Genomic DNA, 20872 nt, shown 5'->3' with positions numbered 1-20872 from the left:
GATTGAGTCCAAAACTTGGGGACCATCATAATATGTTGGGAGGAGTCATTTGGTGACTTTTGAGTGAAATCCAACGGCTAAAACTGTGCAATACACTAACCACTCCATTTCAAAACGAATTTCGTACGAAACTGAATTGTCCAATTTCATGGACCAATCGATATCTGATTGAGTCCAAAACTTGGGGAACATCATAATATGGTGGGAGGAGTCATTCGGTGGTTTTTGAGTGAAATCCAATTGTTGAGCCTATTCTTAACAACTAAAATGAGTTATTAAAAACAGCAACTTTAATTCTCGCAAGTGCACGAACCGTTTATAGTATAGCGTATGTAAATACGAGGTCGATCCCACGGAGAATGGTAACTTGGTTCCAAGTTAAATTACTTAGAATGCTAGAAAAACATAGAACAAAGAAACTGACTAACTAGTTAAAGGAAAGGTCGAATTCAACAATGCCTCTTGCTAATTACTCAAGGTCTAGGACAGAATCCTAGCACCACACACGCACTCGAAATGGGGGGTTTTGTTGTTGAAATGAAAACAAGAAAGTGAAATGAAAGTGCTCGAAAGTAAACACTGGCAGCAATCAACAAGTTGTGAAACAATGATTGACAGATGTTAGAGCCTTGGAATCCACCACTAGTTTTCCTAACCAAGTTATGAATGCATAGAAATTGACTCAAGCTTCATTAACAATAGATTATCGCATACAAGCCTATGGTATCTAGGTGCAGGATGCATGATTCTCCTAAGGCATGTGATTATGCATGGTATCTACACAACACGTGATCTCTAATATGCAACCTAAGCATGGTATCTACTCAGAATAAAGCAAGCATACAAGAGTCATTAAGCTCCTTGAGAATATGATAATCACACAAGTCCTAGAACATGGTATCTGTCCTAGTCAACATATGGTTATTAAACCCTTGAATGATTCTTAGGCCATTCATGTGTTGCTTGTGAAAGGAGAGTAGAATTGGTGAATCTAAACCCCTTCCCAACCTGTGCTAGATGCATAAAATCCTAGTTAGCTACTCCAAGAAAACATACATCAAACACCTAATAAACTGGAGATTAACAACTTGATAATAAAAGCAAGGAAATCAATTAACTATAAAATAATCCATAACATTGAATATTCATGACTAGGGCTTCATCCTAGGCCCTAACTAAATGGATTAGTTAGACATAACTATGAATACAGAAAATAAGAAATACATAGATAGGATAAAGAGAGGAGAAGAACTAGATGATGGCAGCAAGGAAGTTCCCAGGACAACTCCAAGCTCCCTTGACAGCTCCAAGCTCCCTTCTCTCTTTGTCGTGAATCTGAATGTGTGTATGAGAGTAATGGATGAAGTGAATGTGTGTCTGCCCTCTCCCTTGAATGAGTGTGCAACTCTCTATTTATAGAGTGCAATTTCGTGTTCCCCTTTGGCTGGTCAAGCACACCTCTCTTAGCTGCTCCCAACTGCTCCAGCTGCCCGTACTTGCCAACTGCTCCAGCTGACAAATACATGCTTTGGTATGGTTTCTTTACGGAAAGCTTGACTTTTGTTCATCTTTCTGAGCTTCTGAGCTGATTTTACTCCCATGTATGGCTGCCCATGTGTAGTACATGGCTCTAAGGATGTAGCCACATTAAATGTGATGGCAGCCAACATGACATTTCTGTGAACTTGGTTCAGTCTTTGACGTGTTGAGGGCTCCGGCTTTATCCACTTTAGCTGAAATTTGGATATGTTATAATAGACACCCATTGGAACAACTTCTATGAAGGATGTCTCCTCATCCGACCTGTGTAAGTTACTGAAATCAGGCCTGAAAGATGACCTACGAAACTGGACTGACAAGGAGTGTGGCACAAATTGGTTTTGTCTTCAAGCTCATATTCCTCTTGTGTCACTCAGCCCTTAACATGCATGAATTGTATCAAATGTCATCCCCTTGCTGTCTTAACCTACAAAGGTGATCTAACATAGGTAAGAGACTCAGATATAGAGAGAAGCTTAGAGAAATTACTAAGGAAAGAAGGCATGCAAATGTGTGAAATTATGAGCTTATCTTCAATCCCTACAACTATGCAATAGACCAACCACTCCATTTTAAAACGAACTTCGTACGAACCTGAATTGTCCAATTTCATTGAGCAATCGATATTGGATTGAGTCCAAAACTTGGGGAACATCATAATATGGTGGGAGGAGTCATGTGGTGACTTTTGCGTGAAATCCAATGGCTAAAACTTTGAAATACACAAACACTCCATTTCAGAACGAACTTCGTACGAACCTGAATTGTCCAATTTTGTGGACCAATCGGTATCGGAGTGAGTCCAAAACTTGGGGAACATCATAATATGTTGGGAGGAGTCATTTGGTGACTTTTGAGTGAAATCCAGTGGTTAAAACATTGAAATGCACAAACCACTCCATTTCAGAATGAACTTCGTACGAACCTGAATTGTCCAATTTCATGGACCAATCAATATCGGATTGAGTCCAAAACATGGGGAACATCGTAATATGGTGGGAGGAGTTATTTGGTGGGTTTTGAGTGACATCCAAGCTCTAGAACTTTGCAATACACCAACTACTGCATTTCATAACGAACTTTGTATGAACCTGAATTGTCCAATTTCATGGACAAATCGATATTAGATTGAGTCCAAAACTTGGGGAACATCATAATATGGTGGGAGGAGTCATTCGGTGGTTTTTGAGTGAAATCCAATCCCTACAACTACGCAGTACACCGACCAGTCCATTTCATAACAAACTTCGTACGAACCTGAATTGCCCAATTTCATTGTCCAATCGATATCGATTGAGTACAAACCCTGAGGAAAATCATAATATGATAGATGGAGTCATTTGGTGAGTTTTGAGTGAAATCCAACGGCTAAAACTATGCAATACACCAACCACTCCATTTGATAACGAACTTCGTACGAACCTGAATTGTCCAATTTCATGGACCAATCGATATCGGATTGATTCCAAAACTTGGGGAACATCATAATATGTTGGGAGGAGTCATGTGGTGACTTTTGACTGAAAACCAATCTCTACAACTATGGAATACACCAACCTCTCCATTTCATAACGAACTTCGTACGAACCTGAATTGCCACTTTCGCTGTTGAATCGATATCGGATTGAGTACAAACCTTGGGGAACATCATAACATGGTGGGTGGAGTCATCTGGTGACTTTTGAGTGAAATCCAATGACCAAAACTATGCAATAGACCAACCACTCCATTTTAGAACGAACTTCGTACGAACCTGAATTGTCCAATTTCATTGACCAATCGGTATTGGATTGAGTCCAAAACTTGGGGAACATCATAATATGGCGGGATGAGTCATTTGGGGACTTTTGAGTGAAATCCAATGGCTAAAACTTTGAAATACACAAACCACTCGACTTCAAAACAAACTTCGTACGAACCTGAATTGCCCAAGTTCATGGACCAATCAATATCGGATTGAGTCCAAAACTTGGTGAACATCATAATATGGTGGGAGGAGTCATTTGGTGGGTTTCGAGTGACATCCAAGCTCTAGAACTATGCAATGCACCAACCACTGCATTTCATAACGAACTTCGTATGAACCTGAATTGTCCAATTTCATGGACAAATCGATATCGGATTGAGTCCAAAACTTGTGGAACATCATAATATGGTGGGAGTTGTCATTTGGTGGGTTTGACGGAAATCCAATGGCTAAAACAATGCAATACACCAACCACTCCATTCCAAAACGAACTTGTTATGAACTTGAATTGTCCAATTTCATTTATCAATCGATATCGGATTACAAAACTTGGGGAACATCATAACGTTGTGGAGGAGTCATTTGATGGGTTTTGAGTGAAAGCCAATCTCTACAACTATACAGTACACCAACCACACCATTTCATAACAAACTTCGTACAAAGCTGAATTGTCTGATTTCGTGGACCAATCGATATCGCATTGAGTCCAAAACTTGGGGAACATCATAATGTAGTGGGAGGACTCATTTGGTGGGTTTTGAGTGAAATCAAGTCTCTACAACTATACAATGCACCAAGCCCTCCATTTCAGAACAAACTTCGTATGAACCTGAATTGTCCAATTTCATGGACCAATCGATATCGGATTGAGTCCAAAACTTGGGGATCATCATAATACATTGGGAGGAGTCATTTCGTGGGTTTTGAGTGAAATCCAATCTCTACAACTATGCAATACACTAGCCACTCCATTTTAGAACGAACTTCGAACGAACAGGAATTGTCCAATCTCATGGACCAATCGATATCGGATTGAGTCCAAAACTTGGGGAGCATCATAACATGGTGGGTGGAGTCATTTGGCGACTTTTGAGTGAAATCCAATGGCTAAAACTTTGAAATACACAAGCCATTCCATTTCAGAACGAATTTTGTACGAACCTGAATTGTCCAATTTCGTAGACAAATCGATATCGGATAGAGCCCAAAACTTGGGGAACATCATAATATGGTGGGTGTAGTCATTTGGTGGTTTCTGAGTGAAATCCATTGGCTACAACTATGCAATACACCAACCACTCCATTTCATAACAAACTTCGTACGAACCTGAATTGTCCAATTTAATGGACCAATCGATATCGGATTGAGTCCAAAACTTGGGGAATATCATAATATGGTGGGAGGAGTCATTTGGCGTGTTTTGAGTAAAATCCAATCTCTAGAACTATGCAATACACCACCCAATCCCTTTCATAACGAACTTCGTACGAGCCTAAATTGTCCAATTTCATGGACCAATCGATATCGGATTGAGTCCAAAGCACGGGGAACATTATAATGTGATGGGAGGGGTCATTTGGTGGGTTTTGAGTGAAATCCAAAGGCTATAACTATGCAGTACACCAACCACTGCATTTTATAACGAACTTCTTACGAACCTGAATTGTCCAATTTCATTGACCAATCAATTTCGGATTGAGTCCAAAACTTGGGGAACATCATAATATCATGGGAGGAGTCATTTGGTGTGTTTTGAGTGAAATCCAATGGCTAAAACTATGCAATACACCAACCACTGCATTTCATAATGAACTTCGTACGAACCTGAATTGTCCAATTTCATGGACCAATCAATTTTGGATTGAGTCCTAAACTTGGGGAACATCACAATATGGTGGGAGGAGTCCTTTTGTGAGTTTTGAGTGAAATCCAATGGCTAAAACTATGCAATACACCAACCACTCCATTTCATATCGAACTTCGTACGAACCTGAATTGTCCAATTTCATGGACCAATCATTTTCGGATTGAGTCTAAAACTTGGGGAACATCATAATATGGTGGGAGGAGTCGTTTGGTGACTTTTGAGTCAAATCCAATGGCTAAAACTATGCATTACACCAACCACTCCATTTCAGAACGAACTTCGTACGAACCGGAATTGTCCGATTTAAAGAACCAATCGATGTCGGATTGAGTACAAAACTTGGGGACCATCACAATATTGTGGGAGGAGTCATTTGTTGGGTTTTGGGTGAAATCCAATCCTTAGAACTATACAATAAAGCAACCGCCCCATTTCAGAATGAACTTCGTTTGAACCTGAATTGTCCGATTTCGTGGACCAATGAAAATCGGATTGAGTCCAAAACTCAGGGAACGTCATAATATTGTGGGAGGAGTTATTTGGTGGGTTTTGAGTGAAATCCAATACCTAGAACTATACAATAAACCAGCCACTCCATTTCAGAACGAACTTCATACGAACCTGAATTGTCTGATTTTATTGACCAATCGATATCGGATTGTGTCCAAAACTTGGGGAACATCATAATATGGTGGGAGGGGTCATTTGTTGGGTTTTGAGTGAAATCCAATCCCTTGAACTATACAATACACCAACCACTCCATTTCGGAACAAACTTCGTACGAACCTAAATTGTCCGATTTCATTAACCAATCGATATCGGATTGAGTCCAAGACTTGGGGAACATCATAATATTCGGGGAGGGGTGATTTGGTGGGTTTTGAGTGAAATCCAATCCCTAGAACTATACAATACACCAACCACTCCATTTGAGAACGAACTTCGTACGAATCAGAATTGTCCGATTTCAAGGACCAATCGATGTCGGATTGAGTTCAAAACTTGGGGATACAGCTAGTTTTTGAGTGAAATCCAATTCCTGGAACTATACAATACACCAACAACTCCATTTCATAACAAACTTCGTACGAACCAGAATTGTCTGATTTGAAGGACCAATCAATGTCGGATTGAGTCCAAAACTTGGGGAACATCATAATATTGTGGGAGGAGTCATTTGCTGGTTTTTGAGTGAAATCCAATTCCTAGTACTATACAATACACCAACCACTCCATTTCAGAATGAACTTCGTTCGAACCTGAATTGTCCAATTTCGTGGACCAATCAATATCGGATTGAGTCCAAAACTTGGGGAACATCATAATATTGTGGAAAGAGTTATTTGTGGGTTTTGAGTGAAATCCAATACCTAGAACTATACAATAAACCAGCCACTCCATTTCAGAAAGAACTTCGTACGAATCAGAATTGTCCGATTTCACTAATCAATTGATATCGGATTATGCCCAAAACACAGGGAATATCTTAATCTTGTGGGAGGGGTCATTTGGTGGGTTTTGAGTGAAATCCAAACTCTAGAACTATACAATACACCAACCACTCCATTTCAGAAAGAACTACGTACAAACCTGAATTGTCCAACTTCATGGGCCAATCGTTATTGGATTGGGTGCAAAACTTGGGAAACATCATAATATTGTGGGAGGAGTTATTTGGTGGGTTTTGAAATCCAATACCTAGAACTATACAATAAACACTCCATTTCAGAACGAACATCGTACGAGCCTGAATTGTCTGATTTCATTGACCAATCGATATCGACTTGTGTCCAAAACATGGGGAACATCATAATATTGTGGGAGGATTAATTTGATGGGTTTGGAGTAAAATCCGAACTTCAGAACTATACAAAACACCAACCACTCCATTTCAAAAAGAACTTAGTACGAACCTGAATTCTCCAATTTCATGGGCCAATCGTTATCGGATTGAGTGCAAAACTTGGGACACATCATAATATTGTGGGAGGGTCATTTGGTGGGTTTTCAGTGAAATCCAATCCCTAGAACTATACAATACACAAACCACTCCATTTCAGAACGAACTTCGTACGAAACGGAATTGTCCAATTTCATGGACCAATCGATATCGGATTGTGTCCAAAACTTTGGGACCATCATAATATTGTGGGAGGAGTCATTTGGTGGGTTTTGTGTGAAATCCAATCTCTAGAACTATACAATACACCAACCACTCCATTTCCGAACGAACTTCGTTCGAACCTGAATTGTCTTATTTCGTGGACCAGTGAAAATCGGATTGAGTCCAAAACTTAGGGAACACCATAATATTGCAGGAGGAGTCATTTGCTGGTTTTTGAGTGAAATCCAATTCCTAGAACTATACAATACACCGACTACTCCATTTCAGAACGAACTTCGTTCGAACCTGAATTGTCCGATTTCATGGAACAACGAAAATCGGATGGAGTCCAAAACTTGGGGAACAACATAATATTGTGGGAGGAGTTATTTGGGGGGTTTTGAGTGAAATCCAACCCCTAGAACTATACAATAAACCAACCACTCCGTTTCAGAACGAACTTCGTACGAACATGAATTTTCCGATTTCAATGACCAATTGATATCGGATTGTGTCCAAAACTTGGGAAACATCATAATATTGCGGGAGGGGTGATTTGGTGGGTTTTCAGTGAAATCCAATCCCTAGGACTATACAATACACCAACCACTCCATTTCGGAATGAACTTCGTATGAACCTGAATTGTCTGATTTCAAGGACCAATCGATGTCGGATTGAGTCCAAAACTTGGGGAACATCATAATGTTGTGGGAGGAGTCATTTGGTGATTTTTGAGTGAAATACAATTCCTAGAACTATACAATACACCAACCACTCCATTTCAGAATGAACTTCGTATGAACCTGAATTATCCTATTTTATGGGCCAATCGATATCGGATTTAGTGCAAAACTTGGGGAACATCATAATATTGTGGGAGATGTCATTTGGTGGGTTTTGAGTGAAATCCAATCCTTAGAACTATACAATACACCAACCACTACATTTCAGAACGAACTTCGTTCAAACCTGAATTGTCTTATTTCATGGACCAGTGAAAATCGGATTGAGTCCAAAACTTGGGGAACATCATAATATTGTGGGAGGAGTTAGTTGGTGGATTTTGAGTGAAATCCAACCCCTAGAACTATACAATAAATCAATTACTTCATTTCAGAACGAACTTCGTACAAACTAAATGTTCCGATTTCATTGACTAATCGATATCGGATTGTGTCCAAAACTTGGGGGACATCATAATATTGGGGGAGGGGTCATTTGGTGGGTTTTGAGTGAAATCCAGTCCCTAGAACTATACCATAACCCAACCACTCCTTTTCAGAACGAACTTCGTACGAACCTAAAATATCCCATTTCATTGACCAATCGATATCGGATTGTGTCCAAAACTTGGGAAACATCATAATATTGTGGGAGGGGTCATCTGGTGGGTTTTCAGTGATATCCAATCCCTAGAACTATACAATACACCAACCACTCCATTTCGGAACAAACTTCGTACGAACCTGAATTGTCAAATTTCATTGACCAATCGATATCGGATTGAGTCCAAAACTTGGGGAACATCATAATATTGTGGGAGGAGTCATTTGGTGGTTTTTGAGTGAAATCCATTCCCCAGAACTATACAATACACCAACCACTACATTTCGAAACGACCTTCGCACAAACCTGAATTGTTCGATTTCATTAACCAATTGCTATCGGATTGAGTCCAAGACTTGGGGAATAGCATAATATTCTGGGAGGGGTCATTTGGTGGGTTTTGAGAGAAATTCAATCCCTAGAACTATACAATACACCAACCACTCCATTTCAGAATGAACCTCGTACGAACTTGAATTGTCCGATTTCAAGGTCCAATCGATGTCGGATTGTGTCCAAAAGTTGGGGAACATCATAATATTGTGGGGGGCGTCATTTGGTGGTTTTTGAGTGAAATCCATTCCCCAGAACTATACAATAAACCAACCACTCCATTTCAGAACGAACTTCGTACGAACCTGAATTGCCGATTTCATTAACCAATCGATATCGGATTGAGTCCAAAATTTGGGGAACATCAAAATATTGTGGGAGGAGTCATTTGGTGGTTTTTGAGTGAAATCCAATCCCCAGAACTGTGCAATAAACCAACCACTCCATTTCAGAATGAACTTCGTACGAACCTGAATTGTCTGATTTCTTCGACCAATCAATATCGGATTGCGTCCAAAACTTGGGGAACATCATAATATTGTGGGAGGAGTCATATGGTGGGTTTGGAGTAAAATCCAATCTCTAAAACTATACAATACACCAACCACTCCATTTCAGAAAGAACTTCGTAAGAACCTGAATTGTCTTATTCATGAGCCAATCGTTACAGGATTGAGTGCAAAACTTGGGGAACATCATAATATTGTGGAAGGAGTCATTTGGTGGTTTTTGAGTGAAATCAAATCCCCAGAACTATACAATACACCAACCACTCCATTTCAGAACGAACTTCATACGAACCTGGATTGTCCAATTTCATGGACCAATCGATATCGGATTGAGTCCAAAGCTTGGGGAACATCACAATATGATGGGAGTGACAATTTATAGAGGTCCCTAGTAATCCAATCCCTAGTAATTTATAGAGGTCCAATTGGTCCCTGTGGTTTGACACCCTTACTTGTTGTTGTGTTCCTTCCAAGTGCCAATAAATGGTTAGTATAATGGTACAAGTAAGGGTGTCGAACCACAGGGACCGATTGGACCTCTATAAATTACTAGTTTTGAAAGAACCCTAACTAAAAATGAAAGTGACATCGAAATCCCTAGCTATGAATTTAGTTACACATCATGTTCAAAGAGATTAAAATAAAAATAAACAACATGAGTGAAAATAAATTCATGAGAGGAAACCCTTGAACCAATTATGATGTTGAACTTCTCCAAGAACCACCTCTTGCGCTGAGTCCTGATGGTGGAAATATATGGACGGCTAGGGTTTTTCTATGCATGAAAGGAGAGAATAACCAAGAAGTCAGCCCCAGGGTTGTGAAATTCGTCCAAAATAAATAGGGGTTTTAGAAGTGGCTAAAAGGCAAGTTTTTATGGGGTAAACAAGGCTACAAGATGTTCCAACGATATCCTAATGAATCAGCCTTTATTTTGCACGTTTTTGCCTTATTTGGCACCTCCAAATCAGGCTAGAAATCCCCATTGCTTTCCCATTCCGCTCTTAGTCTTCAAACAAGCCAGGTTCGCCTTGCATTCTTTATTTGGACTTCAAAACAGGTCACGAAACTTGTTTCCACGTTTGAATAAGGATCAGCTCAAAAAATGGCATGTTTTCATTTCTTTTGCCTTCAACTTGATCCTAAAGTATATGCAACTGCATACTAACACAAAATAGGATAAAACGCAACAAGTTTAACTCAAAAACATCACAAATATACTAGAAATGGATGGTATAAATGTATAACTATATGAGTTATCAAATACCCCCAAACCTGATTTTTGCTAGTCCTCGAGCAAAACTGAAACTAAAAACACTCAAGACAATAAAATCTAACTAGACCACTTTCGCTGGTTAAACGATTGCACTGAGCATGTGCAACAAGCCTTTAAACCCCTAGGTGTCCCTAGTAGGAGGAGTTGTGTCTCCTGAGGGTTTACAGTGATGACTCCCACAAACATCTGCATACCTGCAAGCAAATTGGTTAAAGCATACTTATAGCAAACTAATAAGAACTAATGAAAGCTTAGTCATACATTCGAACCACTAGTCTGCCACTTCAAAGAATCATATCATAAGTATAGTGTAAAAAAAATAATTACTCCATGTCCCATGACTTCAAAGATACCATACTCAAATGCCAAAGATAGAAATCGCCTCAACTCTAGTCCTCACAGATATCACTCAAATTTTCACTCAGATCCTAAGGTGTGGTCTCTCCTCAAACATATGTGAGTGAAGTTATGTAAAAGGGAATCAAAATCCTCACATATGAAATATGAAATAAAAGCACAATTTCTGGACATATCTCATGAAAGGAATTAAACACTAAGAATATGGATAGCACACATACTTAGCAGCACCCATGAATACATCCCCAAAGATCAGCTAGGTCTTTCACAAGGTGTGTAATGTAAGGCTTAGGTCAGGGGCTATGAAAGAAAGGATAGGAAATACTAAAGCTTGGGACATACCAAAGTGTCTTCCTTGTGAAAGCAGCAAGCTCTCCTTTTGAATTGATCTTTGTTGTTTGTTCGTGGCATCCAGGACCCGTGCGATAATGGAAGAATTTAGAAATTACATCCTCTTTGATTCTTTTTCTTTTCTTTTCTTTTTCTAAAACTTTGTTTCTTTTTTCTTTCTTTTTTTCTACAATTCCAGCACACATACCTCGGTACATACCACTTTCTTGATGTAGAGCTCGAATTATCTTTGTTTTTATCACTTTGGTATTCCCCAAACTATAGGGTATAGCTGTAATGGGCTAAATATCTCATATTGAGATAAAAGGATATGGGGAAACAAATGTGAGAAAAGAAAATGGCTAAAAATGATTGGCTTCAAAATTGGGTAATGGCACACACATAAAGGTAAGAAATTAGGCCTTTTGGTGGTTAAGACATGCATAGCCTAACATCGTCTCAATGAGTTCATTCATGAATGTTACCAAACACATGGTATCTGCGAAAGCGAACAATTCTTAGCGTTCAATCAAACAAAAATAATGAGATAATTTGAAATGACATTGAAGCAAAAAGATAGGAGTACAAACACTTTAAACCCTCTCAAAGAAGTAAATAGGCTGAAAATCAGTCACTAGGGTAGTCTCCACAATTCTTCTTCTAGAATTTGAGCATGATACTTTAACCACCATGATTCCAAGAGTAACAGCTTTGAAAAAATAGATATGATATGAACTTTTTCATGACATCACAGTAGTCCTCATTGTAAACCATAGCCCTCATATACATTCACATTAGTAAGCAAAAGCAAACTTTAACCAGAACTAAAAAACAAACGAAAATCCCACACCCCCAAACCTAAACTAAGCATTGTCCTCGATGCTTTAAAAAAAATGAATGGAATGGATGCAATGCAAATTGGCACAGTGTGCATGGAAAGAAATAAAATAAAAACTAAAAACCAACACAAATAAACGGAAAGAACACAAACCCAGCTAGGTTGCCTCCTAGCAAGCGCTTTATTTAATGTCTAGGCAAGACATGGTAGTGTGTCTAAGTTGCCATAAACTCGAGAAAATCTATAACGACATAAACTTGCTCCTGTGAAACATTCTCCAAATAAGGCTTCAAACGCTGTCCATTGACCTTAAAACGGGTGCCATTCTTGATGTTTTCTATCTTCATAGCTCCATGGGGAAATACTTGAAGCACTTTGAATGGTCCAACCCATCTAGACTTCAATTTACCTGGAAACAGTCGCAAACGTGAGTCATACAAAAGTACTTTCATACCTGGTTGAAACCTCTTTCTAAGAATTGCCATGCACATGGTAGGGCTTATTCCCTTGATATCTGCAATAGACCACCCAATGCCTGATTTGAACTCTTTTAGCACCCTAATTAGCTTATCTTCTTCCAAAGGGGTGAGATCAGATGCTATGATAACTGGGAGATTTCAAACTCAGCTAGGTAAGCATATTTTAGATGTGATGGAAGTGGTTTAAGCTCAAGTTTTGGAGGTTTAACAATAGAAGGGATCAGATGTGTGGCAGATGGTTCTAATGGCTCTATAAGAGGCGAAAAAGTGGAGGGATATGGTTGTAATGCTTCCAAGGCAGCCACCATCTCCATGAGCACTTCTTCATCAAAGTCATTTTGAGATTGACTCAAAACATATTGTAATGGATCATTGGATTGTGGCAGCAAAAACTTAGAGAAAACAAGTGAATCAAGCACATCAATCGAACAACAATCAATTGAACTAGAAGGGTGAGAAAGAGATTCAAACACTTTGAATTGTACAGTTTCTCCTAGCACAGTCATGGTGAGGAGACCATTTTGCACATCTATGATCGTCTTTGTCGTGGCCATAAAGGGTCTCCCAAGCAAAATAGGTAACTCACGATCATGTAGAGGAGCCTCTTCCATGTCCAACACTACAAAATCAGCAGGCAAAATTAGTTTGTCAACTTGAACTAAGATATCTTCCACTATACCTCTTGGATATTTAACTGATCGATCAGCAAGTTGCAATGAAATAGTTGTTGCCTTCAAACCCCCCAAACCTAATTGAAGATACACTGAATAGGGCATTAAATTGATGCTAGCCCCCAAGTCAAGCATAGGCTTTTCAACTAGCTTGTCTCCAATGGTGATATTGATAGAAAAACTGCCCGGATCCTTGAGTTTTGGTGGGAGCTTTCTTTGAAGCACAGCACTCACATTTTCAGACACCAACACCTTCTCATTAGGTCCATACTTCCTCTTATAAGTGCTTAGCTCCTTGAAAAATTTCCCATACGCTGGCATATTCCTAATGACATCAAGCAAAGGTAAATTAACATTCACTTTACTTAATATATCAAAAATTTCTTTAAATGACTTATCCTGCTTGCTTTTGGCAAGTCTTCCAGGAAATGGAATGGGTGGAGAGTAAGGTTTTTCAGCCTTGTGAAAATTTGGAGCTTCAAACGAAGAAGTGGCATTGCTTGGATCGTCATTCGGTTTCTCATTCTCTTCTTGAGTGGGACCTGCATTCACATGATCAGATTCATTAGTAACTTCATTGCCAACTCCATTATTAATAACCTTACCACTTCTAAGTGTTATGACCGCTTTGGCTTGCTCTTGGTTCCTTTGAAGTATCACCGGTTGGCTTGGAAATTTTCCGGGTTTTCTTTGACTCAAAGCATCAGCAATCTGACCTAATTATGTCTCCATTTTGGTTAGAGCAGCCGAATGTTGTTGGAGAGTACTATTGGTAGTTTGCTGGAACTGAACGGTGTTTTGAGCTAGCATTTTGACCGTATCTTCAAGCGTAGTGGCAGCCTTTGGTTGGAAATTTTGAAATTGATTGTTATTCTTCCATGAGAGATTGGGATGATCTCTCCAACCAGGGTTATATGTATTAGAGAACGGGTCATTCCTCGGCCTCTGATTGTAAGAATTCATGAGATTCACTTGCTCTTGAACGAATTCAGGATAAGCCTCACTAGCCGTGCATTGATAAGTAGAATGACCTGGTATGTTGCAAATGACACACACCTCAGCTATCTTAGGCACCATATTGAGCATAGAATCGAGCTTCTTTTCCAAACTAGCCACCTGCAAGGCAAGATCATTATTAGAACTCATTTCATACACTCCAACTCGTTTACCTCTTGTATCTTTGTGTTGAGCATTACATCCCAACATCTCATAAATGTTATATGACTCTTGAGCATTTTTTTTCTTCAAAGCTCCACCTGCTGCATTATCAACAGTCGATTGACATGTTTGGGTTAGTCCATCATAAAAAATTTGCATTTGTAAGTAAAGAGGTAACCCATGATGTGGACATTGCAGCAACAGCCCTTTGAAACGCTCCCAACATTCATTGAAAGGTTCTCCATCATCTTGTTTAAAGTTAAAGATTTTCCCTCTCAAAGTAGCTGTCTTTTGAGTAGAGAAGAACTTCTCCAAAAATTTCTTAGCTACGGCATCCCAAGTCGTGAGCGAACCAGGTGCTAAAGTCATTAGCCAACCCTTTGCTCTATCTTTCAATGTATAAGGAAAAACCCTCATCCTCAGATTTGCTTCAGTTGGGCAAAGGTAAACCACTCACAAGATTGTAGAATTCATTAATATGGGCTAATGGATCTTCGTTAGGTAAACCATAAAAAGAAGGAAGCATGTGAAAATGTCAAGATTTGAGATCATAATTTCTAGCTTCAGTAGGCAGCAAGATGCACGAAGGGGAATTTGGTATAACCGGTTGAGCATAATCTTCCAAAGCTCGATTTTCATCGTTATTGTCAGCCATCTCTTCTTCTTTGTCAGAATTAGAGTTATCGAAAGAATCTACACTCGTTGGGCCAGAAGAACTATTGTCCTCTTCTACACTGCTAGTCTGGGCACTAGCTGATATAGACTTCACAAAAGTGTTGCTCTTCAACCGTTCAAGTCTTTGGCCTATCTCAGCAAGTGTATCTGACATATACTACCTAAGAAACAAAAATAAAACGAAATTAGGGTTTGAGAAAAAGCAATTATAGAGGACTGAAATCACTCCCCGGCAATGGCGCCAAAATTTAGTTGTGTTCCTTCCAAGTGCCAATAAATGGTTAGTATAATGGTACAAGTAAGGGTGTCGAACCACAGGGACCGATTGGACCTCTATAAATTACTAGTTTTGAAAGAACCCTAACTAAAAAATGAAAGTGACAATTTGAAAGTAGTTTTTGTGTTGTAAATGAAAAATAACTTCCAATGCAAAAAGAATGTAGTAGTGAATAATATATTGACGTAGAAAGAATAGGGAAGAGACCAGGGATTTCGAATTCACCATTGCAAAACTAATTCCATGTTTATAAAATTAAACCGTACTCAACTACCAACCTGTTTCCAGAGTTCGTTTTACATATATATGATCAGCCATATGATGTGTGGTTTTGATCAAATTCTCCTAATCTGCAACCCAGTTGGGATGTTCAACTTTGGTTCCAAGTTAAGAGTCATTAGCATGCAAGAAAACGTTAAAGAACCAAAGAAAATACACAGCATGATGTTTGCATAGCATTCTCTTCATTCATTCACATGTCTAACAAGATTAAGCATGATGTTTACTATAACCTTGTCTAGATAATCTGTAGGCGACTCTAATGGTGACCAAACATTAAAATTGACAAACAAATTGAACAATAGATTCAGTGAATGAAACAAGAAACAAATTGATGAACTGAATACTTTAACTTAGAAACATGGATCAATGTTGCAAGGCTACATCGAAATCCCTAGCTATGAATTTAGTTACACATCATGTTCAAAGAGATTAAAACAAAAATAAACAACATGAGTGAAAATAAATTCATGAGAGGAAACCCTTGAACCAATTATGATGTTGAACTTCTCCAAGAACCACCTCTTGCGCTGAGTCCTGATGGTGGAAATATATGGACGGCTAGGGTTTTTCTATGCATGAAAGGAGAGAATAACCAAGAAGTCAGCCCCAGGGTTGCGAAATTCGTCAAAAATAAATAGGGGTTTTAGAAGTGGCTAAAAGGCAAGTTTTTATGGGGTAAACAATGCTGCAAGATGTTCCAAAGATATCCCTAATGAATCAGCCCTTATTTGCACGTTTTACCTTATTTGGCACCTCCAAATCAGGCTAGAAATCCCCATTGCTTTCCCATTCCGCTCATAGTCTCAAACAAGCCAGGTTCGCTTTGCATTCTTTATTTGGACTTCAAAACAGGTCACGAAACTTGTTTCCACGTTTGAATAAGGATCAGCTCCAAAAATGGCATGTTTTCATTTCTTTTGCCTTCAACTCGATCCTAAAGTATATGCAACTGCATACTAACACAAAATATGATAAAACGCGACAAGTTTAACTCAAAAACATCACAAATATACTAGAAATGGATGGTATAAATGTATAACTATATGAGTTATCACTTGTACCATTATACTAACCATATATTGGCACTTGGAAGGAACTCAACAATGCTCCCCACGTTTTGGACTCAATTCGATATCGATTGGTCCATGAAATTGGACAATTCAGGTTCGTACGAAGTTCGTTGTGAAATAGGGTGGTTGGTGTATTGCATAGTTGTAGAGATTGGATTTCACTTAAAACCCACCAAGTGACTCCTCCCACCGCATTATGATGATCCCCAAGTTGTGGACTCAATCCGAGATCGATTGGCCCATGAAATTGGACAATTCAGGTTCGTACGAAGTTCGTTCTGAAATGGAGTGGTTGGTGTATTGCATAGTTGTAGCGATTGGATTTCACTCAAAACCCACCAAATGACTCCGCCCACCGGATTTTGATGATCCCCAAGTTTTGGACTCAATCCGATATCGATTGGTCCATGAAATTGGACAATTCAGGTTTGTACGAAGTTCGTTCTGAAATGGAGTGATTAGTGTATTGCATAGTTTTAGCCCTTGGATTTCTCTCAAAAGTCACCAAATGACTCCTCCCATCATATTACGATGTTCCCCAAGTTTTGGACTCAATCCGATATCGATTGGTCCATGAAATTGGACAATTCCGGTTCGTACGAAGTTCGTTATGAAACAGGGTGGTTGGTGTATTACATAGTTGTAGAGAATGGATTTCACTAAAAACCCAGCAAATGAATCCGCCCACCGTATTATGATGTTCCCCAAGTTTTGGACTCAATCCGATATCGATTGGTGTATGAAATTGGACAATTCAGGTTTGTACGAAATTCGTTAAGAAATAGGGTGGTTGGTGTATTGCATAGTTGTAGAATTGGATTTCACTCACAACCCACGAAATGGCTCCTCCCACCGTATTGTGATGATCCCCAAGTTTTGGACTCAATCCGATATCGATTGGTGTATGAAATTGGACAATTCAGGTTTGTACGAAATTCGTTAAGAAATAGGGTGGTTGGTGTATTGCATAGTTGTAGAGATTGGATTTCACTCAAAACCCACGAAATGGCTCCTCCCAACGTATTGTGATGATCCCCAAGTTTTGGATTCAATCCGATATCGATTGGTCCATGAAATTGGACAATTCAGGTTCGTATGAAGTTCGTTGTGAAATAGGGTGGTTGGTGTATTGCATAGTTGTAGAGATTGGATTTCACTCAAAACCCACCAAATGACTCCTCCCACCGCATTTTGATGATCCCCAAGTTGTGGACTCAATCTGAGATCGATTGGCCCATGAAATTGGACAATTCAGGTTCGTACGATGTTCGTTCTGAAATGGAGTGGTTGGTGTATTGCATAGTTGTAGCGATTGGATTTCACTCAAAACCCACCAAATGACTCCGCCCACCGTATTTTGATGATCCCCAAGTTTTGGACTCAATCCGATATCGATTGGTCCATGAAATTGGACAATTCAGGTTTGTACGAAGTTCGTTCTGAGATGGAGTGATTAGTGTATTGCATAGTTTTAGCCCTTGGATTTCTCTCAAAAGTCACCAAATGACTCCTCCCATCATATTACGATGTTCCCCACGTTTTGGACTCAATCCAATATCGATTGGTCCATGAAATTGGACAATTCCGTATCGTACGAAGTTCGTTATGAAACAGGGTGGTTGGTGTATTACATAGTTGTAGAGAATGGATTTCACTAAAAACCCAGCAAATGAATCCGCCCACCGTATTATGATGTTCCCCAAGTTTTGGACTCAATCCGATATCGATTGGTGTATGAAATTGGACAATTCAGGTTTGTACGAAATTCGTTAAGAAATAGGGTGGTTGGTGTATTGCATAGTTGTAGAGATTGGATTTCACTCAAAACCCACGAAATGGCTCCTCCCACAGTATTGTGATGATCCCCAAGTTTTGGATTCAATCCGATATCGATTGGTCCATGAAATTGGACAATTCAGGTTCGTACGAAGTTCGTTGTGAAATAGGGTGGTTGGTGTATTGCATAGTTGTAGAGATTGGATTTCACTCAAAACCCACCAAATGACTCCTCCCACCGCATTATGATGATCCCCAACTTGTGGACTCAATCCGAGATCGATTGGCCCATGAAATTGGACAATTCAGGTTCGTACGAAGTTCGTTCTGAAATGGAGTGGTTGGTGTATTGCATAGTTGTAGCGATTGGATTTCACTCAAAACCCACCAAATGACTCCTCCCACCGTATTTTGATGAACCCCAAGTTTTGGACTCAATCCGATATCGATTGGTCCATGAAATTGGACAATTCAGGTTCGTGTGAAGTTCATTCTGAAATGGAGTGATTAGTATATTGCATAGTTTTAGCCCTTGGATTTCTCTCACCAAATGACTCCTCCCATCATATTACGATGTTCCCCAAGTTTTGGGCTCAATCCGATATCGATTGGTCCATGAAATTGGACAATTCAGGTTCGTACGAAGTTCGTTATGAAACAGGGTGGTTGGTGTGTTACATAGTTGTAGAGAATGGATTTCACTAAAAACCCACCAAATGAATCCGCCCACCATATTATGATGTTCCCCAAGTTTTGGACTCAATCCGATATCGATTGGTGTATGAAATTGGACAATTCAGGTTTGTCAAAATTCGTTAAGAAATAGGTTGGTTGGTGTATTGCATAGTTGTAGAGATTGGATTTCACTCAAAACCCACGAAGTGGCTCCTCCCACCGTATTGTGATGATCCCCAAGTTTTGGATTCAATCCGATATCGATTGGTCCATGAAATTGGACAATTCAGTTTCGAACAAAGTTCGTTATAAAATGGAGTGGTTGGTGTACTGCATAGTTGTGGAGATTGGATTTCACTCAAAACCCACCAAATGACTCCTCCCACCGTATTATGATGATCCCCAAGTTTTGGGCCCAATCCGATATCGATTGGTCCATCAAATTGGACAATTCAGGATCGTACGAAGTTCATTATTAAATAGAGTGGTTGGTGTTTTCCGTAGTTGTAGAGATTGGATTTCCCTCAAAACCCACGAAATGACTCCTCCCACCGTATTATGATGATCCCCAAGTTTTGGACTAAATCCGATATCAATTGGTCCATGAAATTGGACAATACAGGTTCGTACGAAGTTCGTTATGAAATGTAGTGGTTGGTGTATTGCATAGTTTTACCCATTGGATTTCACTCAAAAGCGACCAAACGAATCCACCCACCATAGTATGATGCTCCCCCCCTTTTGCACCCAATCCGATATCGATTGGTCCATGAAATTGGACAATTCAGGTTCGAGCAAAGTTCATTCTGAAATGGAGTGGTTGGTGTATTGCACAGTTTTACCCATTGGATTTCACTCAAAAGCCACCGAATGACTCCACCCACCGAATTATGATGCTCCCCAAACTTTGGACACAATCCGATATCGATTGGTCCATGAAATTGGACAATTCAGGTTCGAGCAAAGTTCGTTCTGAATGGATTGGTTGGTGTATTGCATAGTTATAGAGATTGGGTTTCACTCAAAACCCACCAAATGACTCCTCCCACCTTATTATGATGTTCCCCAAGTTTTGGACTCAATCTGATATCGATTGGTCCATGAAATTGGACAATTCAGGATCGTACGAAGTTCGTTATGAAAAAGGGTGGTTGGTGTATTGCGTAGTTGTAGAGATTGGATTTCACTCAAAACCCACGAAATGACTCCTCCCACCGTATTATTATGATCCCCAAGTTTTGGACTAAATCCGATATCAATTGGTCCATGAAATTGGACAATACAGGTTCGTTATGAAATGTAGTGGTTGGTGTATTGCATAGTTTTACCCATTGTATTTCACTGAAAAGCCACCAAACGAATCCACCCACCATAGTATGATGCTCCCCACCTTTTGCACTCAATCCGATATCGATTGGTACATGAAATTGGACAATTCAGGTTTGTACGAAGCTCGTTCTGAAATGGAGTGGTTGGTGTATTGCATAGTTTTAGCCTTTGGAGTTCTGTCAAAAGACACCAAATGACTCCTCCCATCATATTATGATGTTCCCCAAGTTTTAAACTCAATCCGATATCG

The 20872-nt window shown here is 39.5% G+C and overlaps 1 protein-coding gene across 1 annotated transcript; it reads right to left on the bottom strand.

Moving 5' to 3' along the window:
* On the bottom strand, positions 12829-15367 carry LOC109948026. The gene is made up of 3 exons (XM_020559923.1): positions 15143-15367; positions 14148-14496; positions 12829-13922 (listed from the first exon to the last, which is right to left on the bottom strand). The coding sequence occupies exons 1-3, from the start codon at positions 15365-15367 to the stop codon at positions 12829-12831; spliced, it is 1668 nt and encodes a 555-aa protein (XP_020415512.1).

The sequence above is a fragment of the Prunus persica genome, chromosome G3 (assembly GCF_000346465.2).
Source record: "Prunus persica cultivar Lovell chromosome G3, Prunus_persica_NCBIv2, whole genome shotgun sequence".
Lineage (NCBI taxonomy): Eukaryota > Viridiplantae > Streptophyta > Magnoliopsida > Rosales > Rosaceae > Prunus > Prunus persica.
Note: the sequence above shows the minus strand (reverse complement) of the source record. Positions and strands in the feature narration are given on the sequence as shown.